Below are 27,614 nucleotides of genomic sequence, written 5' to 3' on the forward strand. Positions count from 1 at the left end.
TCAATGGGGTCTAATAAAAATCCTTATTAAAAAAAAAAAAGTGTTAAAAATCTTAATTTGTGTTCTACTAAAGAAACAAACACACTTACATCTTGGATGCCCTGGGGGTTAGCAGATTAACATGAAATTTTCATTTTTGGGTGAACTATCCCTTTAAACGCCAGCACAAATCCAAGATATACTAAAACAGTGAAAACCTAGTAATAAGAAACATGGATATTTCTTTTTGTGGCAGAACTTATTGCATAGACTGTACAACATCCAGTAATTTTACAGAAATTTCTATTAACCCTTAAAGTACAAACTAATGCAATGTATAATTCAAAATACAGGTAAAACACCTGTAAAAAAACAATACGGAAAATTCCTTCACATTTATACAGTACATTGTGCCCTATTTTTATGGACTTTTTTTTATTTTTTATTTTTACAGTGTGTGCATTTGTTTAAATCATGCACCTTAATTTACTTTGTGGTTTGTGGTAGTCAATTTACTGGAATTTGCTGCATTTTTAATACCCCAAAAAGCATGTCTTAACCCAATTTGTGCTTAATTGATATGCCTGTGATAGTTGCCACTAGGAAGCAGTGCGCAGAGAAAAGAGACTGTGTGATATAAGGGAGAGAATTTCTTCCACACGTGTTATTTAGAATGCCAGAGAAAGACGCTATCCAACTATACAGTTTGCCAAGCCAAGTTAATTTGAATTTGTTGCGCCTGCATTGTTAGCAGATTACCAGCACTCTGCTAATTTGTGCTGCTCTTGTAGATTGCGTTGATCGTAATGGAAAAAGAGCTGCTGCATCTTAATTTGTGTATTGTCAGTAGATCATCCACAGAACTTTCCAGCACTTTTATGGGATCGTGGTCTCATGTTTTACCAATTTACCCTGTTTAGTAAATCTGGCCCACTGATATTGTAATGCGAAAGTTTTCATAAGAGCCTGTGTTATTTTAGTATCATTGTGATACTATTATAGTTATAATATACATTTTGAATTAGACTTAATTTTGTATCTACAATTTTCATCTTAAAGGTATGGAATATTTATCGGGAAGCATTGACAGAAATGCAGTATAATACACATAACTATGTTTTCAGTGGTGTATAGACCTTAGAATAATGAACCGTTAATACATTAGAATGAGCCATTTCTATCTCCATAACAGTCCCATTACAGTGAAGTCACCATTTTGCACCGTCATGTTTCTACAGTAGCCCTAAACGGACAAACTGCTCTACAGAGCGCTAGCTACTCTCTGCTCTCTCAAACGACGATTTAATTAGTTATTGTTTTTTAAAGATTTCTATTATTTTTATTTCAGTTTTAGTTACTTTAGTATATCAAGTTAAATTCAAATGAGAAATGTTGCTTTGGCAACTAGCTGAAATAAGTTTTTCTATGATATTACATTTTAGTAAACTATAATAACCCTAAAAAGAAGCAAGAAAATAATGAAAGATCATGTATTTGATGTTCTCTCTTCACATTTATTGTGCTTTTTGGCACAAGAAAAAAAAAACGGTGCACGCATAAGGCATGTTGCATATGCATACAAAATGCAGGAGTCATAATTTATTCACTTTGACTAGTGAAAGCAGAAATGGCAAACACTGCATTAATGAGAACAGGGCAGATCCTCCTGGGGCTGTCATCTTTAATGCAAAGATAATGTGGAGTTCAATTAAAGCTGCGCCCAAGAAGCCTGGAGAGACAACAGACTGTCTTCTATATTCTGTGCCTCCGTCAACCTTTTGTTTAAGAAGCCAAATGGTGGGAAATCAATAATATATGATGCAGGTAGCCGGTACCATAATGACCATGTGTTATGAACCATAAAGAACTTTCCAGCCTCTTGCACTCAGGAAAATATGGATACTAATGTTTCAAACCAGGTGTTGGGAAAGGCCAATGATGAGAACAAATGGGTCAGTAAATGTACGAAGACCTGCAGAGAGTCAGTGAATAATTCAGGACACAGCAGAAGGTGGGTCAGAAAAGGAAGTCTCAACCTCCACTCAGATCTTGCGCTAGAAACAAACGTTTCAGATGGTTTAAGGAGCCGTTCACAAACACACCAAATCTTCATTATCTACTGACCCTCATGTTGTTCCAAATCTTTATGCTCTTTTTTTCCAATAACAATACTTACAAATAGTTATTTTAAAATTAATGAATTAGGCTTTTTTTAAAATATATAACAAAGTCTTTGGGGTCCAGAATATAGTTTTATGCTTTGAATGTTCAAAAACATTGAACATTTTTGAATGTTTATTTTTCACATATTTTACATTATTGGAGCCCCTCATTTTCCAGTCTGACAGTAACGCTTGGTTTAGTTTTGGTCTCTATGAAGCCCCTCCTTCCGAAAAGCGCTCTGTGCCCTGATTATTTGTCCTGATTATTGTTGGCTGGATCAGTTTTGATTGGTCATCCGCTTTAAGCGTGTAAAAGTCTCGCCTCTCTCATAGCGACAACACACTACTAGCAAATTCAACCAGGCCTCACCTCCTTTATTTTGTGCATGCCTTGGGCGGAAATGCTTTAAATGAGGAATATTCAGGGAGTTTAGAAACAGTTCTCAGTTCTTATTCTATAGAGAATTACTTTGGAGTGGACTTTTTTCTTGTTTTAGCAAAAACATTACAGACTAAATAGGTTGAAAATATAAAAAAAGCATAATAATTGTATAGGTATTTTTTAATAATATAATACATCATTTTTTTTTTTTAAAGATACAATAATTCAACTACTATCTCGGTTACACAATTTTTGGCCATCCAAATCAATGAAATACTGCTTTTACAGGAAAGAATGTATATTCGGACATGGGCTGTGAAACATCTAAGTATTCCCTCAAAGTCCCTCTGAATCTCTGCTTTCATTCTGGCCTGTGGCTATATACTACGGTATCATCTCTGTACATCTGTGCAACCCAGCTGCAGTGAAGATCACACTATATGCACCAAAGCATGAAAAAACATGAACATTTGCTCATTTTAATCATGGTAAATGTGGGTCAGGGGGACGGTCAGAGGTCTGTGATTGTTCCCCCTGGAGACGAGATGTAATGAACAATATGAGCAAAATGTGAGTGCACAGATAATCTAGATAAAGGTTATTCGTTCATAATGTGACGTCAGCAAAGTCCTCTAAGAAAGAGTACAGCTGGAGTTCCATATAACACATTATTCTAATCAGTGATTATTCCTAATCAACGTTAATTCATTTACATCGACATTTTCAGATTAAAGTTCATATTCTCATTAAGCCTTTACTCTGGAAATAGATGTTTTATAGTTCTGCGTGGATTTTCTACATGGAAATCACTTTATTTTGAATAAACTAAAAACTCTTCTACTCTAGCCATTTATTACTCTACATTTTAAGTAATTTAATCAACCACTCATTTGCATTAATACCCACAACAATAGCAGACAAAACGATGAAGCATAAATTGATAAATATAACACTGTATAGAAGCCTCTTATGCCAAGGCTATCTATTTGATAAAAAAAAATACAGTAAACGTAGTAGGGTGATTTTAAATAATTTAACTTTTTTGTGCTCAATAAATAGCTACGGTGTCAAATGTGGTAGCTTTTTTATTCAGTCAGTTCAGCTCACTTATTAACTATAAATTGCAATTTCTGTCCTTGTAAGTTGGGGGCGGTATAGTTTAATGATAACGTATCTAGCTAGAGAAGTTAAAGATCATAGGTTTGAATCATGTAAGCAGCGATCAACAAAATAACATCATTGTGCACTTGAGCAAAGCACTTATATACTTAATATTGTCCCTGTGACAAGTGTACTGTAATAACAGTAACTTTAGATTAAAGCATCAACTTAACTACTACTCCTGTAGAAATCACATCCGCCCCTTTTTTGGCAAGTAGTTTTTAATTGGCAATGACTCACAAAGGCTGAATAAATAAATGACTCAATTAAACAGTCTCCAGCACTGTGTTCTTAATGCACAGTACAGAGCTGGGTCAAACGTGTGACAAGTATATTATTGTTATACAAAACATCAACATATGCCTCTGCTACAAAACAGCCAGGCAAAAGTGCACATCGATACACTTGTCTGTCTACATATGTGGGCACAGTGAGCAGGTATTACACACTGGCATTGTCCTATTTTGCTGCAAGGCTATCAGCTGAGAGCAGGGACAGTGAGCTCGGTGCCTGAGGAGGATGTGCACATTATCTCGGTACTGACACCCTCTAAACAGCCAATCCCCAGACCGCAATAGGCCTCAGATAGACTCACCAAATCCCTCCATCAGCCTCTCTACCTATGAGTGGATGAAATACTACACAATACACACACACACACACACACACACACACACACACACACACACGCACAGACACACACACGCACAGAAAATGACACAGCCACTTGGATGAACACTCAAATTAGTGGAAAAGACCTGGAACTAAAACACAAATGCACAGAGTGATAGAAGAAGACTAAAACTCATTAATAAAATGATACAATTATTATTATTTTCTAGTATATTTTAATAAAAATGTATTTGAATAAAAAAAAACTAAAAATATAATTTAAGAAAGAAAATATTTGATTAAGAAAATTAAACAACTTTTATTATTATTATTATTATTATTGTTATATTTAAATTTAATAAATGTAATAAATTAATATTAGTAATATTTTACATGATCACATTTAATTAAGATATGAATGATTAATCAACTATTAATAATAGTTTTTAATAATTAAATTAATTTAATTAATACATTTCCACACAAAAACATTTTTTTGTCAAACAAAATAAAAATGCCGCAAATTATTATTTTAGAAATCCTTTAACATTATGTGTCCAGAAAAATTACAACCAAAACTACAGCAACCAGCTAATTTTTTACCTTAATGACATCCACATCGGTTGACCCCAGACTGCTACTACTTCTGACTGCTTTAGAAGGAGAAACTGCTGGTCTAGAATTCTGCTTCTGCTAAAATTTACACTCATGGGTCTGTATATCACATAGTCGCTTAAACCCGCAGACATAGAAAACAACCCGCGGGAAAAAACGTGGACTTGGCAACACAGTGCAGTTGAGCTCTGTTGACATTGACAATGCGTCACTTCGTTGCTCTGATTGGTTGTAGGTCTATCCAATTGAGGTCTTTCCTGGTTCGGTTAAAACATGCCCCTTAAATCACATCCCAATGGAGCAGTTTCAGACTCATATTCTGAATAGAATATGGCATATTGGTGAAACTGTCTGCATTCTTGAGTGTGTCAAAGGTTTCTTTTTACATGTTTTTGCAGCGTAGAGCAATGTAGCCAATCACAAACATATCTGTTGAGTTTTTCAACGCAACGGCCAATCAGAAGTGTTTGAATCCACTCAGCACTCAAAACGAGTTCTGCACTCTCGCAAATCCTCTTGCCTATACGTTATAAGTACACTAAGTAGGCTAAATAAAATATCCATTGTGCGGTCCGTTTTAATGATTATTGCGGAACTTGTGAGATCGCAATAAACTGAGACAGGGATGGATTTACGAACAGGGGGGAGGCCAGACAAACTCAACAAGAAATTTGAGCTTTTGTTTTGCTGTATTAGATAAGACAATGGTTATTTATTACGAAAGGGCTGCCATAAGTTATAGTGGCTTGTGAACAAAGCCTCTATAATATAAAATAATTTGGCACAAACGTAATGCTGGGATGTGTAGGAAGCCCATCTCTTTAGCTTTTCCATGGAGTTGGTTCACCCACCCCTGTGGAAGCAACTATTATCCTAGCCTTGGACTATCCTTGAGCCATGAGAGTTTGATCTAAAGCTATCTAAGATACTCTTACCTGTCTCACTGGGAATATGACCACTCATCACCAAGAGTTTTCAACAGGATAACACTGGCTACTTTCTATGATCTCTCAATTACTGTCTAATACAACTCCCTTAAGATTTACTCCCATTTAAAGTCCCCTGAAGCGTGAACAAGAAAACGCAGCCTCAAAATGAAGTCTGTAAATGTGATCCTGATAAAAACCTCAGCTATAAAAATAATCTAAACACAGCTGAGGAGCTTATGAGGTGACAGTTTGACTGGAGTGCTGACAGTCGCCTCTCTTTGATGTCATCTTTCTTCCTGTGGTTGGCTGGGCTCAGCGTGGCTCTGTTTGGTAGTCAGGGCACATTTGACGGATAGGCTGGGGAGCATTTATCGTGTTTGCCCGGCGAGCCTCTGACAAATCAGCTGTTTAGGAGCTGTCAGTATGGCTGAGCAGCAAGGGGCCTGACATGGCCCAAGCAGATGGAGTCATGGACACAACAAAACACCAAATCCACAATCCATCCCAAAACCCAAAGAGCTTCATGACAATCATAGAAAGAATGAAATTAAGTTACAGTCTCAGAGACTAGAGGATATTACACGTACATTAACAATGTATGGAATATATTTTTTGTGCTATTACTTTTCTTAACATTAATACTGTACTTTGTCACCACAGCATCAAATCTATTTGATTAATTTAAAGGCGGATAACAAAGTGACAGTTCAAAAAGAAAAAAAAAAGAAAATCTTCACAACAAATGTCAAATAAGATGCGAGAGCAGGTCTAGTGTTGCACTGGTCTCAGTGTGACAAGAAACGTCTGAATGGATAATTACACAAGCAGCTGTCTCGAGATGAATGATGAGACTAGCAATGAGAGACTCACACAACTAAGCACATGCAAGTCCTTCATTTCATCCCGCAAGTACGGATGATCAGGAACACACACTCAAAGGGGTGTAAGGGTTTCCCCGATTGGGGAATTATTTGCATTTTCTCATCATTACTCTTGTTAGTGTTAACTAGCAGAGATTCAGGCCTTAAGAGAACCCAACTATATTGCACAGTTCAAAGTTACATTTCAGCTCAAGCATGATTGCAGGATGGATCATCAAGAGACGTTAAGCAACATGGTTAATAAAAACGAGAGAACGCACTTACGCATATACGATGTATACAATCAGCGTTGGCAATGTAACTCTAAAATAATTAATGAATTACTAGCCAATTAAAACTTCAACACTGTAATTAGATTACTTGTACTAATTACTCTCCAAAAGTATTGGATTACTTACATAATTAGTAATTGGATTAATTATTAATTACTTTCGTAAAGGTGGGGTAAGTGTTCTTTCAAAACCGTTTTAGAAAAAGGACTCGGGCCGAGTGGAATAACAAACTTGTAGCCAATCAGCAGGTAAGAGGTGTGTCTACTAATGATGGTGAGAAGAGCGCTCGCTCAGTGCACGTCATTATTCAAAACACACGAGTCACACATGACGGACATTAGCCGAGATCTAGCCTAATATATGGTGCTTTTGCTTGACTATGCTTGTGTGTCATGTTCGCTTGTTTGTCCATTTGCGATCGTATTGTGTCTCACTTCAGCGATGATAAAGACCCGTTCATTTCTACACCGTATGAAGCATCTAAATCTCCTCACTGTGTGCTTCAAGCATCAGCTCACAAAATGTGTCCAACAAGTAAGATACTATACTCCTAATATATGTTTGTTTCCCAGAGGTGTCAAAAGTACTCACATTCATTACTCAAGTGGAAGTATAGATACTAGGGTTTAAAAAATACTTCTGTAGAAGTTGAAGTATCAACTCAAGCTTTTTACTTAAGTAAAAGTGTAAAAGTACTGGTTTCAAAACTACTTAAAGTATAAAAGTAAAAGTAATGTAAGGAAAAAAATGCCATTAAAGACAAAAGCTTAGGCCACACCACAGGGCACTATAGTGCACTACCCCACCTCCTCAAAAACACATTTTTCTAAAGGCCATAATGACTATAATGTTATATTAAAATGTTATGTTATAATGTTATATTAAAATGTTGAAAAATTTGGGAGGCACTGGCTAACTGTTTCAGCCGCATATATACCCATTGAAAATTAATGCATTTTAGTACAATGGACATATACCATATGTGTCTTGCTGAGCATTAACATGTGTTTCCTGAAGCGGAAGATATGATGACTAGTTGCCTATAAGTAATGTTATCAATAAACTTTATCGGAATGTAAATGTAGGCTACATGTGTGATCAGTGTTGCCAGATTGGGTCGACGATTTAGAGCCCTACAGGCCCTGACTTTTTTTACACCCCTAACCTCATACCCACTGTCGGCCGCTGACTGCTTGGTTGTCACTTTAAAAAAAAAAAAAAAAATTATCCAAACATTTTTCTAAATTAACTTTAATAAAGAAACTAAACGAAATATAACTACTTGGACATTACAAACAAAGCTGAACTATTTTAATGACTGCAGGAGTGTGTCATAAGAAGGATTGTGCAGGGCCTGTGCAGGGCTCAAAGGTCACCAAAACCAGCCCACAAAGGGCCGAGACATAACAGTACAATGACACACAAGTGACTGTCGTTCAGCTCACGCTTTAAAGCTACACTGTGTGATATTTTCCCCCATCTAGCGGTGAAAATGTATATGACTATGCAGTGAATAATAGTTTCTGTTCCTCTCAATTCTGATTTCGTTTTAACTCCTACGGTGGCCGATTTAGTCCAAGATTAACATGGCAATCCCCCTCTTCACATTCGACACGGTGCCATCGAGTGTTAAAACGCGAAAGGCGAAGCTTGAATTTACGGGTATGTCCCTCTTTGGCTAATGTACTTTCAAGATGGAGGGGCAACATGGCGACCGGCATTCGAACCCCTCACCCGTATTTATTTTCAATGGCATATTATAAACTTACGAGAATACTTTACTACTTAAAGAAGTAAATATACATTAATGAGCACATATATTTTTGAAAGAACTAAGTGTTTTTAGCTAAGAATAAACTAAAAAAGTTACACAGTGTAGCTTTAAGCAGACACATTCAGTTTTTAAGTGTAGTGTCTGTTTTCTAACTGAACGAAATGATTTTATTACTATAAAAAAATCTAGATGAAAACACAGGACATTGCGGTGGGCAAGTGATCTAACCAGTGTTCAGGCGCAAATGTCCCTGCATAGATACTTTTTATTTTAATACCGTCAACACAGACTATTGCAGCAAGCCAAGCCCCAAAGCCATCTAATGGTATAATGTAAATTAATGTAATGTAAAGTCCATATCACGATCACTATCGGACCGTTTCCTAATACCAAATACATATAATTTATATAAAATAAGATTTATTGCCTAGGTGAAAAATACGTACTATTAAATGCATTAAACATGTACTTGAGAATGTTTTTAGTACAATATATACTCCAATGTATTTTTAATACATAAAAAAGCTGGGTGAACAACATTTAAATTAACAACAACAACCATTATAAAAGACAACAGGAAAAAAAAAAACAAGCAACCAATTCAGTCAAACGTACAAAAGCAGCTGTCTAGTACAGGATTCAAGTTAAAAATAGCCTAAATATAAAGTTATGAAACTTAATGTTGGCTGTAGCCAAATAAATGTTTCTCTGGAACAAGTAATAGATTAATAAGACCAAAGATTGCTCATTTGATCTATACCCCAAATACATAAGAACCAGCAGCAAATTTCTGAAGAACTGGTCGAGATAAAGCCGTTCTCTGCGGGTGCATGAGCCCTGAATGGCTGCTGACGGCCTTGATGTCGCATCTGTGAAAGCATCTAATAAAACTGTTAAATAGGCCATATATATGAATATACAGGTCCTTCTCAAAAAATATGCATATGTGATAAAAGTTCATTATTTTCCATAATGTAATGATAAAAATTAAACTTTCATATTATTTTAGATTCATTTCACACCAACTGAAATATTTCAGCTCTTTTATTGTTTTAATATTGATGATTTTGGCATACAGCTCATGAAAACCCAAAATTCTCAAAAAAATTGCATATTTCATCCGACCAATAAAATAAGTGTTTTTAATACAAAAAAGTCAACCTTTAAATAATTATGTTCAGTTATGCACTCAATACTTGGTCGGGAATCCTTTTGCACAAATGACTGCTTCAGTGTGGCGTGGCATGGAGGCGATCAGCCTGTGGCACTGCTGAGGTGTTATGGAGGCCCAGGATGCTTCGATAGCGGCCTTAAGCTCATCCAGAGTGTTTGGTCTTGCGGCTCTCAACTTTCTCTTCACAATATCCCACAGATTCTCTATGGGGTTCAGGTCAGGAGAGTTGGCAGGCCAATTGAGCACAGTAATACCGTAATGGTAGGTAAACCATTTACCAGTGGTTTTGGCACTGTGAGCAGGTGCCAGGTCGTGCTGAAAAACCAAATCATCATCTCCATAAAGCTTTTCAGCAGATGGAAACATGAAGTGCTCCAAAATCTCCTGATAGCTAGCTGCATTGACCCTGCCCTTGAGGAAACACAGTGGACCAACACCAGCAGCTGACATGGCACCCCAGACCATCACTGACTGTGGGTACTTGACACTGGACTTCAGGCATTTTGGCATTTCCTTCTCCCCAGTCTTCCTCCAGACTCTGGCACCTTGATTTCTGAATGACATGCAAAATTTGCAAAATTTGCGAAAAAAGTACTTTGGACCACTGAGCAACAGTCCAGTGCTGCTTCTCTGTAACCCAAAAGTTGCTTAATATGGGGAATGCGGCACCTGTAGCCCATTTCCTGCACACGCCTGTGCACGGTGGCTCTGGATGTTTCTACTCCAGACTCAGTCCACTGCTTCCACAGGTCCCCCAAGGTCTGGAATCGGTCCTTCTCCCCAATCTTCCTCAGGGTCCGGTCACCTCTTCTCGTTGTGCAGAGTTTTTTGCCACACTTTTTCCTTCCCACAGACTTCCCACTGAGGTGCCTTGATACAGCACTCTGGGAACAGCCTATTCGTTCAGAAATTTCTTTCTGTGTCTTACCCTCTCACTTGAGGGTGTCAATGATGGCCTTCTGGACAGGGTCGGGTCGGCAGTCCTACCCATGATTGCAGTTTTGAGTAATGAACCAGGCTGGGAGTTTTTAAATGCCTCAGGAATCTTTTGCAGGTATTTAGAGTTAATTACACTGTAAAAAATTATATGATCAATAAGTTATGACAACATATGTTTTTACATTGTTTTAACTCATCAAAATAAGTTAAGAAATGTTAAACTTTTTTTTATTAGTTATACAAGATGTAACTCATTTTTTAAAGTCAGTTTAAAATAATTTAAGTTGAAATAACAAACATCCAAGTCGATTGTACTGCAAAAGTTCAAAATTTGCCTTTTTTTTTACAGTGTAGTTGATTCAGATGATTAGGTTAATAGCTTGTTTAGAGAACCTTTTCATAATATGCTAATTTTTTGGGTTTTCATGAGCTGTATGCCAAAATCATCAGTATTAAAACAATAAAAGACCTGAAATATTTCAGTTGGTGTGCAATGAATCTAAAATATATGAAAGTTTAATTTTTATCATTACATTATGGAAAATAATGAACTTTTATCACATATGCTAATTTTTTGAGAAGGACCTGTATATGAATCACATATCTGAGGTCTAAATAACTACATTCTCATCTAAAAAAAAAACCCTCTTAAAACTACATTCCATGACACAACAATAGATTGTGAGCAAAATATGGTGGATTTGCTCAACCGCCATGACAGTTGTCGCAAACAGTGTGATGGTGTTAAACAGCTAAACGGTTCCCAGTGGTGATACTGAGGGAATATCGCACTGCTGGAAAAGGCTCTCAACCAATTAGATTCAAGATCCAGAACAAACCGTTCATGTGGATATTACAAAAAAATAAAGCTTACTTTGAAATGGTCTGAATATCCAACCATCTATAGCATCATGACATGAAGAAACCACTTAATAAATCTGTAGATCAAGAAAGAATGATTCCACAGTCTCTGTTTGAGTGCACTCAAAGTCTCGATTCAAAACTCAGCACGGTGGAAGATCAGATAGTATACGCGCATACGTGTGCAATGGCGCGTATAGCAAAGAAAGAGAACGGAGCGCCTTTTAACAAACCGCCACCGAGCTCCTGCAAAATAATAATGGAATTAATGATTACATGACAGCTAATCTCAACGGGCCGATGATTACCAACAAAAGCCTTGCCGCCATCAAAACCCTCCAATGTTGCAGCCCTTTCAACTTTAAAAGCCTGCTCTCGATGCACCCTTTTCTCCCTGCTTTCTTGTTCTAACTGAACCCTGAGGGTTTCCACACTCCAGTTGAATTTGCATGTCAAAGTTTCAGCAAAAACTTCAGCGGAAGGCAGTTAGCAGCTCTCGGCTCTGAAAAAAACAAGAACAGAGAGGCTTCTTCTGCCCCGTGAATGTGTGCAGCTTCTGCACACCAGCAAAACGAAAGTCGAATCTGGATCACACGCTTCCCTGAGAGGTCAGGAACATCTTATCACGGAGCAGAGCAAGTTACTCGAGGACAGACGTAGGCATGTTTCCTAATTGACAATTGCTCAGCTGTTTTCTACTCCATGGTGATATGTTAAGAGCAGGATGGCAAAATGTCGCGCAGGGTTAAAATAACTCATCCAGACCAACAACCGACTGCTGGTAGTGCAAAACTAATGTGCTCAGAGAACGTACAAAGTATGCTGTCTTCATGCCAGCCCTGGGGTTGATTGACTCTTTTGATTGTCCCTCCTTGAGGTGGGACGCAGGATGGCAGTGCCTGTCTGGGTCCCGGTAAATCAGGTCTGTCTTTCACGCTCTAAAAAGTCTACCTTTGAAGGGCCACGCGGGGCCAGTGGCTCTGCCTGGCATGCTCTCAAAAATCACAGGCAGCGAGAGGAAGCTGCGCCACAAGCCAATTACTTGCCCCTGGATGAACACGGGGGGGAAAAAAAGGAGAAAAATGAAAAGACAGGTGGGGAATCTGAGTGCTGTCAGAGTGGCCCATCCTCATTAATGCATACAGTGCTGCCCTGCTGATGATGCTGATTGGACACTGGAGCAGAGGGCAGGACCACATGACACAGCATTCTCGCCTTATACAAGCCGCACAGCATCATTGTAGATGAAAGGCTATGAGAAAAAAAAAGCGTCAACACTCCCTGAACCAGCAAGATTACTCGTGATAGAACTGAAGTTCTGGTACAAAAAATGGCCACCAAAACTATTATATATATCAGTACAGTGTAATGTAGTTGTTTGGTTGAAAAACTACCTTTTCCTCAAAACGGATGCCCCAACCACTAGCATGAAGACATGCGCGCTGGTTAGTAGCAGGTGGTGACAGTGCCCTGATGGAAAGTGAGTTTATTTTTTCTTTTTGGCTCTAGCTCTCTTTTCTACAGCATTCCATTTACTGTGTCTTTTTGTGCTGTGCTGAGAGGTTTTCTTCTCATATTTCTGAATTACTGTCATTTAAAAAGTTTAAATGTGGCGGCCTACAAACTTTGCTGTTGCCAGTGTTTTCTGCCGGCTGTGCACAGAATCAACAATCAACTTTCAAGTGCGTGATACATTGTCTCCCCACAACTGATCCCTTTGAAAATATATGTATGTCAGATTAAAAAGTCTGTTTAAATGCACCTTGTCAGTGAAGTTATCTTTTTTAGAAATTAAATTCTAATTAAAGTTAAAAGGTGGAATTGGAAATGGAAGATTTTTTAACTTTCACACAATGCTTTGTCATTAACTCTTTTCCAACCAGTAATTTTTTTTTAAGTTGCCAGTCACCGCCAGCATTTAATTTATTTATTTTTTTGCAAAACTTTCATGGCCCCCAGAATATTTTGTTGTATGAATATCTAAACATGCAAGATATCACAAGGAGAACAGAGCTTCTGCAAAAAAATAAATAAAAAAAATCTATGAATTGAATGTAGGTAAGTTTCATAATAGAAGAAACTCCTTTTATCACTTGTTTCTGCTCCTTTTTTACTGTGTTTGGTCTGGAGTGAAGACGCATAATAGGATCCCCTACCGTATAACAGTACAATCACAAAAAAGACTGAAAATTCCTTTAACGGCAGGGAAGCAGTGTCTCAAAAATGACAAAAAATGTCATCAATAACAGGGAGAGAGTTAAATTATAATTATAAATTGTAAAGCAATTATAGAAATTTCTATTGTATTTCAAACTATTTTAATTCTACTTCCTCTATTTAAATTCAAACTGCGATTGTTTTCTTTTGTACCTCCATTCAAGCTCAACTAAAATTCAGGGCCTGGTTGCATAAAGCCCCTCAAGTGTCAGGTTTGCCATAAACTTAAGGGTGTAGCAGAAAATAACCTTTAGAGTAAATGGTAACAGAATTTAACATTTTGAGTGAAATATCAATTTGAGTTTCTATCTTGTCTGGCTCTTTTATATTTGGTTTCCTTTTTTTTTTTACTTATCCATGTTATGTTGTTTTTCGTGAAAACTTACAGTTTCCATGGCAACAATAAAAGCTACTCTGCTCTGATTTGTCAGATGGCCCAGTCTGTTGTCAATGGTCTACTGCTTACAGCACTTTTTGGAAATGAAACGCCTGTTACCAAAACTGAACTTCAGCTCACAAGGATCAGTCCTCAGCAACTCTGCACACTGTAAAGACAGTAACGCTGACGTTTATTTTAATATATCCATGCGGGAACTGTATCAATAACAGCAAATAGCCGAGAACTATTGTGAATGACTGATGTAACATTTAAGTTTGTAAAACAAATCTTGCTCCATCCTTTATCTTTACTCAAAGTAGTAAAAACAACAGACAATCTGCATTATTAGACACCGTTTTAAGTATAGATACATGTATACTTATAGTTTAAACATAGATGCTTAGCAGAAGTATTTCAGTAAGACTGCAATAATGTGAGTTAGTCGGAAAAGTACACAATATAAAACACAAAACCTTGTATTTTGAACAATCAGTAGAAAATGTATACATTACATTGTACTGAGGATGGCACTCCTCTGATTCTGCTTGGTGACTTCAACATCCATTTTGATAAACACCTAGCCACAGACTTCACCACTCAACTGACTTCATTTGACCTTAAGTTAGTATCTACTACGGCTACTCACAAATCAGGTAACCAATTAGACCTCGTATACACACGCAACTTCTCCAAGGAAAACACTTTAGTTACTCCATTACACACCTCAGACCACTTTCTCATCACTCTTAACCTCATACTGACTCCTGATACAACACATACTCCTACACAGATTACCTTTCGGCGTAATCTACGCTCCCTCTCGCCTATCCACTATGGTTTCATTTCACTCCCTCCACCTGTTCTCAGTACTTGACACTAACAGTGCTGACACTCTTCGCTCCACTAACATCCTCCTTAGACAGATTTTGCCCCCTTTCATCCAGACCAGCCCGCCCCACCCCATCTGCCCCCTAGCTGTCTGATGTTCTCCGTGAACATCGCTCTGGACTCAGGGCAGCAGAGAGGAAATGGCGGAAATCTAAAAACTATACTGACCTTACCTTGTATCAGTCTCTTCTTTCTCTACAAATGTCGCCACTGCTAAAACAACACACTACCACAACAAAATCAACAATTGCTCTGACTCTCGCACACTCTTTAAAACATTCTCCTCTCTTCTTTGTCCTCCTCTGGCCCCTCCTTCATTAACTCTTATAGCTGATGACTTTGCATAATTTTTTTACAAACAAAACATCCCTCATCAACAACCAGTTCTCCTCACCACAAACTGACACGCACATCTCAACAACTAACACAAACACGCTTCCACCCTTCTCTTCGCTCTCCGAGGCAGATATTTCTAAACTCATCCTTTCCAATCACCCTACTACCTGCCCACTTGATCCTATACCCACTCACCTCCTTCAGGCCATTTTTTCTTCAATCACTCCTGCACTCACTCACATTGTCAACACTTCTCTTCACACAGGAAACTTTCCCACAGCATTTAAGCAGGCTCGGGTAACCCCACTGCTTAAGAAACCCTCTCTGAATCTAGCACTTTTAGAAAACTACAGACCGGTATCACTTCTGCCTTTCGTTGCAAAGACACTTGAGTGAGTTGTGTTGAATCAACTCTCTGTGTTTCTTGAACAGAACAACCTCCTGGACAACAACCAATCCAGCTTCAAAAGCGTCCACTCGACTGAGACTGCCTTGCTCTCTGTAACTGAGGCACTGAGACTGGCAAAAGCAGCTTCCAAATCCTCAGTGCTCATCCTGTTGGATCTGTCTGCTGCTTTTGACACAGTTAACCACTTGATCCTCCTGTCAAGACTTAAGAGGATGGGTATCTCGGGAACTGCTCTCCAGTGGTTCAGGTCTTACCTCTCAGATAGGTCCTACAGGGTGTCATGGAGAGGTGAATTGTCTAAGGCCTCGTCCACACGAAGCCAGCGCTTTCCTAATCCGATCTTTTTTTTTCCTCGTTTCAAGAAATATCTGCGTCCACATGGGATTAAGAAAACGGACTAAAAACGATGTAGTTTGCATGCCAGGCCAGTGTGTGGCGCTGTAATTCTGCCACAGAAATACACTAAAAACGGAGAAGAAGAGTTGTGGCTAGAAGGGGTATAGCAGTGGTCGGAGGTGAGCCAAAAAATCTCACAATTAAATAACAATAAATACATTTGCTACTTAACAGATGTGTTTTATTAATGCCTACACCTACCCCAACCCAAAACATACCCTTACAATAATGCAGATACGGTAATTAAATGACGAAATATTGATGTGCGCATGCCCAGTGCCCGTAGTTGTATCCCTTAACTCTTTCACCGTGCTGGACGTAGTGTGATGACATCACCGTTTCAGAAAATATACGGATTCGCTATACACACGAAGACGGAAGATGATCGTTTTCAGATTTACCCACTTTGGGACCCGGTTTCGAAAAATATTGGATTCATGCTTCTAAAATGCCGGATCCGTGTGGACAAAAACGCTGATAGGGTACAAAATATATACATATACAGCTAAACGCGTCTCCGTGTGGACGGGGCCTAAGTCACATCATATAGCTACTGGGGTTCCCCAGGGCTCAGTGCTTGGACCACTTCTCTTCTCCATCTACATGTCATCATTAGGCTGTCATTCAGAAACACGGCTTCTCCTATCACTGCTATGCTGATGACATTCAACTCTACTTCTCATTTCAACCAGATGATCCTACAGTCAGTGTTCGTATCGCTGCCTGTCTGACAGACATTTCTGACTGGATGAAGGAGCATCACCTTCAACTCAATCTTGCAAAGATAGAATTACTTGTTGTCTCAACCAACCCAGCACTTCATCAACATTTCTCCATTCAGCTTGGTTCATCAACCATAACTCCATCCAGGACAGCCAGGAACCTTGGAGTTGTGATTGATGGCCAGTTAAACGTCACCACATTACTGCAACAGCCCGGTCCTGCAGATTTGCTTTATACAACATTAGAAAGATTAGACCCTTCCTATCAGAACAGGCTGCACAACTCCTGGTTCAAGCTCTCGTTCTCTCCAGACTGGACTATTGTAATGCTCTTCTGGCTGGGCTTCCAGCATGCACTATCAAACCCTTGCAGCTGATCCAGAATGCAGCGGCGAGAGTGGTCTTTAATGAGCCGAAGAGAGCTCATGTTACGCCTCTCTTCATCAGACTGCACTGGTTGCCAATGGCTGCTCGCATCAAATTCAAGGCACTGGTTCTTGCCTACAAAGCAACCACTGGCTCTGCACCAATATACCTAAACTCGCTTGTTCAGACTTACACACCCTCCAGAAGCTTGCGTTCTGCAAGTGAGCGACGCCTCGTGGTTCCATCGCAAAGAGGCACTCTCACTGACATTTTTCCACCTGGTGGAATGAACTGCCGATCTCAATTCGTGCTGCTGAGTCTGTAGCCATTTTTAAAAAACATCTTAAGACACATCTCTTCCAATTGCACCTGACCAATAAAAAATAGCACTTAACTATCCATTAAATTTTGTTTTTGTCCAAAAAACAAAAACAAAAAGTTTGTGTACTGTGCTTAAATAACTGAGACTTCTTACAGCTCTTACAGGTTGTTGGCCTTGTTTGTTTCGTTGCTTCTATTGATCTCCCTTTTTTTGTAAGTTGCTTTGGATAAAAGCGTCTGCTAAATTATTAAATGTAAATGTAATATTAATAATTTAGCATATTTTAATATATACATCAATAATTAATAATTTGAGGGTATGGTTAAGTTGTCCGCAAATGTGTTACAAGATGACGTGTTGGAATTATTGATTGAGGTTCAAATTACTTTTATAAACCTTATTTATCAAGCACTTTATACTTTACAACTTTGCAGAATGTTTACATTAAGTTGGACATTTGATGGAGTATTTCTGTGCCAAAAATACTTCCGGTTTCTCACAAGTTTTGGAAAGCTTTTTTCGAGTATGGATCTACTTGATGTCAACGAGCGGAATGTCCTTTAATCGGTCATATGGGCTTTTCTCCCGGAAGGGCAAACAAGCAACCAGAGCAAGAGAGCAAATGCACACCATTAATGTGCTTTGCTCGGTGTTAGGGTACAGTCTCAGGACTTCACCAAATCAACAATGTAACCAAAGTAGTGTGTTTTTGGTTGTCAGAGCAAGACAACCCTGTACAGCTTCCCAAAAAACCCAGTGTTAAGGGGATTGTGGATGGATTTTTTTTTTTCTGGAGTAGCAACAGAGTTGTGCAAGTGTTTTTGTTTATTCCCTGCATTTCAACGACAACTGTTTTTATAAACAAGTGCCAGGATTTGTAGTTCGTCTAATGGTGAAGGATGGATTCGCGGCCCCAACGATAAAGGTTCACAGTCATGCGTTGGAAGCAGGTGGTGAGTAAAACTGCTTGTTGGCTATCGGTGCATAAGTAAACATAAGTAAACAACAAGTGACTAGTGTGTTTTAAATAATGTTGTGCACTGAGCCTCTCTTCTTACCATAGACACGCCCCTTACCTGCTGATTGGCTAAAAGTTTGTTATTTACACTCGGCCCGAGTCCTTTTTCTAAAACGGTTTTGAAATAACACTTACCCCATCTTTAATTATGAACAACTTTAAGGCTTTATATAATGTAAATGAAATAATTGACAAAAATTCACCCCCCTCACAGTTGTCATGTAGGGCAACATTAGCCATAACACCAAAAACACAATTTGTACCAGGCTGTAAACATGATTTTCTGCTGTAAATATGGGCATTTTAACATGACTCTCAATGAGATGTTTATTTACATTGCTGCCTCTTTAAGACAGATGTGCAGATCTATAGGCGACTGATAATAGGCAGATGCACTACATTTTCTCCCGACTATATCCATAATAACTACGTCCATTTTAGACACAAACTGTGTTGTGTTTACGAGACTCTCCTAGCTGGTCATTTTGACATGTTTGTGTACATTTGATAGTTTAGATGCGAGTGTGAAACCGAAAGTGTAATTTGCTCGTCTCGTTGCGGACTGCTTCAGAGCACGCTCCGACTTGGGAACAGTCTCTTGTGCACATTTTTGTGCTTTTAATCGCTCTTTTTATTATAAAACGCGTCCCACAATTTACCAACAGTAGCTAGACTGTATTTTACAACAATCACTGATCGTGCTGATTCTGTCATTGCATTTGAGTTTTATGGAGAAATGGCAGCGTTGGCTACTGCTGCAAAGGGAATTAAGTTGCGCTAGACATAAAATATTATTATGAATCTTTGGAAGACAAAATCTAAAATAAAATCAGGCTATGTTTGAATGTTTGGTTCTGTCCTCGGCTGTCGTTTGCGTCTCTCTCTCTCTCTATGTATGAATTTTCGAAAGTACCGGCAGCAGAACCGATAACGTCCGAGCTTATCGAAACAACGGTCTTTCAAAATTCACCCCCGGGCCCGTTTAATACTGGTTTTTGGTACCCATCCCTAGTTGTAGGTCAATCCAATTAAGGTCCTTCCTGGTTCGGTTGAAACACGCCCTATAATCACAGCCCAATGGAGCAGTTTCAGACTCATATTCTGACTAGAATTGAGTATGACCACGTCAGGCTAGAAGAATGAGGGAAAAAGAGAAACTGCCATTATAGAGAGAAAAAAAAAAGCTGTTACATACCTTGTTGCCGATGGCTTTTTTAGGTGGGAAATGAAAGGTGTCAACTTGTGGGAATTGCGGACGCAGGTAATTGTGCAGCGTCCTGAACTCAGCATAGCGCCGGTACACATTCCACTCATTGTCCAGGATTCGAATGTACACCTGAAAAGATACAATGCATAAAATGTCACTAGTTAGACTGAGGAGTATCAGATGTGATATTTTTCACATTATTATTATTTGCATCTGTAATAAACCAGGTCTCCCATGGTGCTGTAGTCAAACAGACACAAGAGACTGTGAGAAAAGTGCACTGCAGGGACAACAACACAAGGAAGAGGAGGGCGATATGAGGAGAGGGATGCTATTTTCACGCCTCGCTTTCTCCTTCAGAGCAGGACAGAGGCGTCTGGCTCGATTTACTCAAGCAAGACCTCTGATCACAGAGAAGCGGCACACTTAAGTCTTTCGAACAGACAGCAGAAAGTCCACCGGGGATGCAGAGCAGAGACTCTGTACGCCTGGCTTTAGTAGCAGAATCTCATGAGAGGTTAGACTCTGACAGAACGTTAGCACCCGCGAAGCCACACTGACAGTGTCAAACTCAGGCTGTTCTGAGACTACTGGTGTCACACCGTCAGTGCAATCACCACCTGAGAAAAATCATGCATGCAAACTAGATGTCAAAACAATCCAAATGGCCTTAATGTTTTCCAGTCTAAGTAACTTTCAAACTGTCTTGTTCATGCAAGAGCTTACAGTCTGTAACAATAGTATTTGGGACAAAAGTTTGGGATCTGTCCAACTTTTAAAATGTTTTTGAAATAAGTCTTATGCTCATGAAGGCTGTATTTATTTGATCGAATTTAAACAGCAATGTGAATATTAAAATATATTAAAATAGTAAACAGTTATTTTTAATATTTTAAAATTTAATTTATTCCTGTGATGGTAAAGCTGAATTTGCAGCAGATACTTCAAAATCATTGTAGTATGCTCATTTTGTGCTCAATGATCATTTCATATTATTTTCAATGTTGAACAAAGTTGTGCTGCTTAATATTTTTGTGGAAACGTGTCATGTAGTGTGTTTACTTATTACTCCATAATCACTTATTATCCGCGTTTGTAGTTCTAATCGAATCCTCGTTTAACTCGCAATGGGTTGTGGGCAATATCAGCCTTTAGAGTGTGCGTCCATCTGCACCTTGAATTCTGCGCAGATATTAGTAGACCATCCGGGTATCTTTGGAATACACTTTTCAACATACTACGATTTGGGATATACTAATTCTGCTTTCGAATACTATTTAGTACGGATAGCATGCGAATCGGGATGCAGCACAGGTCTCACCTCAGACAACTTTCAATCGCTTTGCACAGTATACAGAATGCAACATCCCCCCAAACAAACTCAGACTATGGCTTAAATAGTCGAGTTTCCCGCCAAACACTAGTGGGATGAACCCATTGTCACGGGGTGGAACCTTTCCCTGTAGGTGTCATCACAGAATTACACAGCCTAACATATGTTCCTAAATACTATAACTACATGTTCAAAACAAATTTCTTACTAAATTCCCCCATCATAATACAAACAAATAGCCTAGAAATCTTGATGCACCCTAGCGGCAGCAAATATAATTTGCAGCCAGGGAAGTCTAGCAACTCTCTGTTGGATTGCGAGCTGGAAAAACCAAACTCTGGTCAGGCCATTCACATCGTGTATAGAGTCCGTGGGCAGGTTTAACATAATGACAGTTGTGACGGTTCCGCGTGCTTCTTGTAAACAAAGAAGCTGACGAAAAGCGGTCTTTTGAACCGCCTTTGGCTGCAACTCTGGTAGACTTGTTGTTAAGCTTTTCTTTGAGAAAAGAATGGCACTGAAATAATTTTTAAGAAAGGTAGATGTGTTCATGTTAACTTGCTCCGCTTCACCTTCTTCATTGCTATGGTTGGCTGAAACGCTATCCTATTGCGTGTGAGGGACTTTGAAAGACAGCCGTTTGAAAAGAACAGCATTTATTTTAAAGGGAAGTCTTTTGTAACATTATCAATATCTTAACTGTCACTTTTGATTTATTTAATGTGTCACTGTTGTATACTTGTTATATGACTTTTCCATATGATCTACAAACAAGAGCTCATTCGCCACTTGTTAATTAACTACGGTTGTGTTTTTTGCAGCATTTGGGTCATGCTAAGATCACACATAGCCAAATAGGTTAATGAAAAACAATCCATGCGATCCATGATCCAGTACAATAACTAAAGGGTCCCTGCTCTGGCCCATAGTGCACTGGGTGAATAGAAACGTGAAAAGCTGAATGACTGTAAAAATCACATTAGCAGGTCTTGGGTCCTGAAGATGAGAGTGAGCAGAATAACAAATAAGGCTTAGTCACAAGCAGCAGGCCATTACAGTTTCACTCATAGCCATTATCTTTAATAGCTTGTGCTTTCTTTGAGTTCAGTCTGGTTTGACGCATTCATGAATATAGGATGTTGATGCTTTATAAAGTTTAATTTAATTCTCTTTACAAATTAGCTTGATAGCAACTGCTTTATGCAAATCTTATTTATGATTAAACCTTGAAAATCTCTAAACATATTAATCAGGAGGATATTTCAAAGAAGCTGCCAGAATCATATTAAGACACAGAATGATGAACACATACACGCACACACAAGAGCGGTTTTATGGCCTTAACTAAAGGAAATCAAAATGACAAACTGACGGTGTATTAAAGCTATCATAATCCCATAGAGGCGGTCTCATTAGCATACATATTTATGGCAACAAATCATCCTCTAAAGAGCAATCACTTCCCCCCTCAATAATTGTAAATTAATTCTACGAAAAAGTGTTTGAGGAAATCCAGCTCTCACTGAAAACTCTTTCTTGACAAAAATAAAACCAACCTCAATTAAAATGAAAGCTCATGGCAACATGTCAAGAAATTCTAGAATTAGCCCAATCAAGCAAAACAACATCCTCAAAAATAAAGTGGCAAGTGTTGAGAAAATTTTAATTGAATTCCACATGCTCTCAATAGTTCATTATTAATTATTAATTAATAATTCATTTAGTAATTAAAATCTAGCGATGCTAAGAAAAAGGCAAAAACTCTCTGCCGTGAAGCTTGTTAACAGGCCCAATGTTCCGAGCTGTTAGAAGTCACCTTGAAATCAAAATGGACAATACTTATTTTTTTATGGAATATTGCACACAATGTTTTTTAAATGAATGTGCCCATGTAATCTTTTAATCAAGATAACTTGCCCTCCCTTTTTCAATGACATCTCTTCTCTTCTCTTCTCTTCTCTTCTCTTCTCTTCTCTTCTCTTCTCTTCTCTTCTCTTCTCTTCTCTTCTCTTCTCTTCTCTTCTCTTCTCTTCTCTTCTCTTCTCTTCTCTTCTCTTCTCTAATGACATGTTTACTGGCGTGTTTGGGACAACCTGACACTCACAAGGCATCACAGCAACAATAGCAAACCACAACCATCCAATCAATTCCTGACGGACAAAATCAAGCCCTGTCCTACATCTGTTCTTGTTTGAGAAGCTGTTTCACTCGGATATATGTCACAAAAGGGAAGAAAAGACTATCGCACCTTTCATTTCATGACGACTTTAAGCACACTAACTAGTGTTATCACATTGCTATGCGGTTGCTATGTGGTTGTGTTTGCCACATAGTAAATTCCAGTCAAAAAGTAATACCTAGTAAATAGGAAATATAAGTAAACCAAAAACAACTACATTAACACTAGAAGTCCCAGAGATTTGTAACCCTCCTTTAGCCAAGTGGATGCTAACTGGCTAGTCTTTTGGCTATCATTAGCATCAATTCATGTGTAAATATGGTCATTACCTGAGCAATCTGCAGGGGGGTTGGGGGTGTGTGTGTGAATGGTTGCTGGTGGCTTGTTTGTATGTGTGGGGGAGGGAGGGCTGCTAAAAGCAGAGAACTTGATTGACCATGTCTCACATGGGCATGGGCAGAAATGTTACCACGGGCAATTTCTTCACATCGCTGTCACTTGCGCATAAACTTTTTAGCCGGAAAACCACCATCCTCGGCACAGTCAACAAGATTTGCCGGGAAACACCTCAATCCGCTAGACACACAGATCGCAATGAATTCACCACTCAGATATCTTGAAGGTCTTTTGTGGTTCTATGTTTATGTGTTTCTAATTTTACGCTGACGGCGTATGACGGCGTATGCGCCAAACAGAAGAAGACTGTCTACATTCTTAGCAGCATGCACAGCGTGTTTTAGACTGATGATACCACCAAAAGGAAGCCAAACACTCTCACCCTTTACAACACCACAAATTGCGCATGGATGTGATGGACCAGATTGTGCGGGAGTACACTGTCCGCACAGGGACACAGCGCAGACCAGTTGCCGTGTTCTATAACATGATTGACATGGCAGCACTGAATGCACATGTGCTGTATCAAGCATGCACCGGAAGGTCGGAAAGATGGGTGACTTCCTGGTGGAGCTTGCAAGAGAGTTGGCTAACTCTCATGTGTGTGCGAAGAAGGCAAGAAAAGAACAATTGCTTCGGACACAACCCTCCACACCTAGCCCTAGAAAAAGAGCCATGTGTCAGGTCAAACACCAATGCAAGAACAATCATGCCACTGCGCGATGTGTTCACTGCTACAGATACACGTGGGAAATGCAGATGGGAGATACCATGGCAGTGCCAGGATTGTGAGTGAGTGCTTGAACGGACTCACTCACTTTTTAATATTATTTGTAAATATGTGTACAAATGGTTTACATTTACATTTATGCATTTAGCAGACGCTTTTATCCAAAGCGACTTACAACTCAGGAGTACAGGAAGCGATCCGTCAAGAAGAGGCAAAGAAAACACAAAACGTGCACTAAATACCAAGATTTGTATACCGCTCAGAGTAGCAAAAACCAGAGAAGGGAATAAGAAAAGAGAAATAGAGGGGAGGGTTTTTTTAATTTATTTTTTTATGTAAGATTAAGTGCTCATGGAAGAGATGAGTTTTTACCTGTCTTTTGAATGAAGCGAGTGATTCTGTCGTGCGTATGGAGGACGGAAGATCGTTCCACCAACCAGGAACAATGAAAGAAAAAGTCCTGGAGAGGGATTTCATGCCTCTCTGTGATGGTACCACAAGCCTCCTCTCATTAGCTTAGCGAAGGCTTCTGGTGGGGGTGTAGACTCGTAGGAGTGAGTCGAAGTATGCGGTTGCTGCGCTTGTGGAAGATCCATAAGCAAGAGTCAGGGCTTTGAATTTGATCCGGGCAGCGAGTGGTAGCCAATGCAGAGAGATGAATAGAGGTGTGACATGAGCCCTTTTGGGCTCATTGAAGACAAGACGTGCCGCAGTGTTCTGGATCATTTGCAGCAGTTTGATTGCACAAGATGGAAGTCCAGCCAGAAGCGCATTGCAATAGTCTAGTCTAGAAATGACCAGGGCTTGGACAAGAAGCTGTGTTGCATGCTCCGTAAGGAACCGTCTGATTTTCCTGATGTTGTGCAATGCATACCTGCATGACCGAGCTGTCTTTGAGATGTGGTCTTTGAAGGACAGCTGGTCATCAAAGATTACTCGAAGCTTTCTGACCGACTTTGAAGGGGTAATCAATGATGAACCTAGCTGGATGGTAAAATCGTGTTGTATGAAATGGTTGGTTTCTTTATTGGTTTCTTTGGTTGGTTGGATTCTTTATTTTATTTTGTACTATTTTTATCAATAAATCTCAGCAACAAAGGAAAAAAAAACACATGTGTGTTGATTTCTCCCTAAGATGGCTCCCTAAGATTCAAGTTTCCCTGAAGTGGCTCAGCATGGCCCCACATTGTTTACATAACAAAAGCAACTGTTCACAGCTGATTAAGGATATTAGCCTAAAGCCTTCCAGCCCATCGGCTGTCCTGCGGGTTTTATAGGTAGAAAAGCCAAATGGCTGCTCTCTGGGACTTCTAGTGTTAATCTGCTATAATTAATCTAATACAGTAAAAGCAGTGTGGATGATATATAACAATTTGTGAGTGCCAAAGTAAGTCATTGGTCTATTCATTCGGGCATTACTGTAATATGGAGAAATGTCTGTTAGACTTGTGTGCCTTTGCAGATTTGTATTACCTCCACTATGGACAGTATCATGGAAAAGTCATTTATCTTTTTTTGAGAAACAATGAAAGGAGAAAGAAAAGAGCAGCCAGTGTATGATTCATACTAAAAGCAAATGTCAGCCTGGGGGAGGATGCTAATATTTAGCCCAGCTATAAAAGCATTTACAATATCTCATTATATCCATATTGAGAGAAGAAGTGTTCCTTACGGAGATGTGACAAGATGCCGAGAAAAGGCATTTAGCGGCGATTTACCACCGACACACACACACACACACACACACACACACACACACACACACACACACACACACACACACACAAACTCATCTTTGTTCCAGCTCAGATACCCCACACCATATTTGTAGGTGTTGCGTGCAATCTTGTCTGTAAATGAAATCCAGGAAATTTATGTTGGTTTGAAACCATGCCTAATTGCAGGTGCCCAGCTGTGGTAAAAGCTGTGTGGTTTGACCCTTTCTATTTCCAGAAGAATCATATAAGGTGGCCTCCCCCTATCGCACGGAGAGAGTGTAACCCTCTTTCTACCTATAGAGACTCCAAACACTCTCTACTGAGCCATTCAGCTTAACTACAGTTGTCAGTGCACAAATCACTGCCTGCTGGAGTGCCGAGGTCTCTTCATGCCGAGGGCTCCCCGGAGAGATTTGTCTTTTAGTCGATCCTAGAATTATGTGCAGTTTTCTAATTTGCTCAATAAGGGATATTTGTGCAAAAATGGAAATGCACAAACCACCCGCAGGGTTCATTTCACCCATTTTCCATCAACTAGCTTCAAACTTGCCATCCATGACACTCCTCTAACTGGCCTCTACACATATGTAACTGATAAGCACAGGAGCGAATGTGAGGTTTTATTTAATAATAGTGCGGCTGTGAACGGCCAAAGGCTTATTTTTAGGGTGGAGCTACAAGGAATGTTGGGAGGTTTTCAATAAAAGCAACAGATATTCAGTACAACAGCAAGACTGTGAGTGGGATCAAGTGGGATCTGTGATGCTACTGACTAGGGATGCATTTTCTTTGTACGATTATAGTCTGAGAAATAATCACGGTTATCACGCATTCATTAATTTTACAACAATGTATAAAAATCACATGAACACTCTTTAGATTTTGAAGAGTTCATGTTTCGCGAGTAAAAAAAAAAAAATTGTATTTTTCACACAATTGACTTATCTGTACAGCGCTTTCCTCTGTCCTAAAAACGGCCTGATGATTTCCTTGTTCTATGAAGTCCCTCCTTCAGAAATACATAACGAGTTCTGATTGGGCCAGCGCTTCCCGTGTTGTGATTGGACAGCAGCTTAGCGCACTTTGCCCGGATAGGTCCCGCCTCTTACCATAACGGGGAGATGCAAGCGCTGAATGCCACTCTTCTCCACGTGGGAGAGCAACAAGACCACGCCCCCTATTTTGCGTGTATTTGTGGGCAGAGGGTTAGTCAACAAACGTTTCTAGTGATGTCATTCATGAAGGAAGTGCAGGGGT

General features: G+C 39.2%; 1 protein-coding gene across 5 annotated transcripts in view; it reads right to left on the reverse strand.

Annotated features, from left to right (window-relative positions):
* snx29 (sorting nexin 29) overlaps positions 1-27,614 on the reverse strand; it is a 175,160-nt gene that overhangs the window by 19,533 nt on the left and 128,013 nt on the right. For all 5 annotated transcript variants that reach the window (XR_010899997.1, XR_010899996.1, XM_067429107.1 and 2 more), the window contains one exon: positions 19,990-20,130. Coding sequence is in view for 3 of the 5 variants with exons in the window: in XM_067429107.1 (XP_067285208.1) it covers positions 19,990-20,130 (141 nt within the window). In the remaining 2 variants the exon portion in view is untranslated. The remainder of the gene's footprint in view (positions 1-19,989; positions 20,131-27,614) is intronic.

Source organism: Pseudorasbora parva, chromosome 21 (assembly GCF_024679245.1).
Source record: "Pseudorasbora parva isolate DD20220531a chromosome 21, ASM2467924v1, whole genome shotgun sequence".
Taxonomy (NCBI): domain Eukaryota; kingdom Metazoa; phylum Chordata; class Actinopteri; order Cypriniformes; family Gobionidae; genus Pseudorasbora; species Pseudorasbora parva.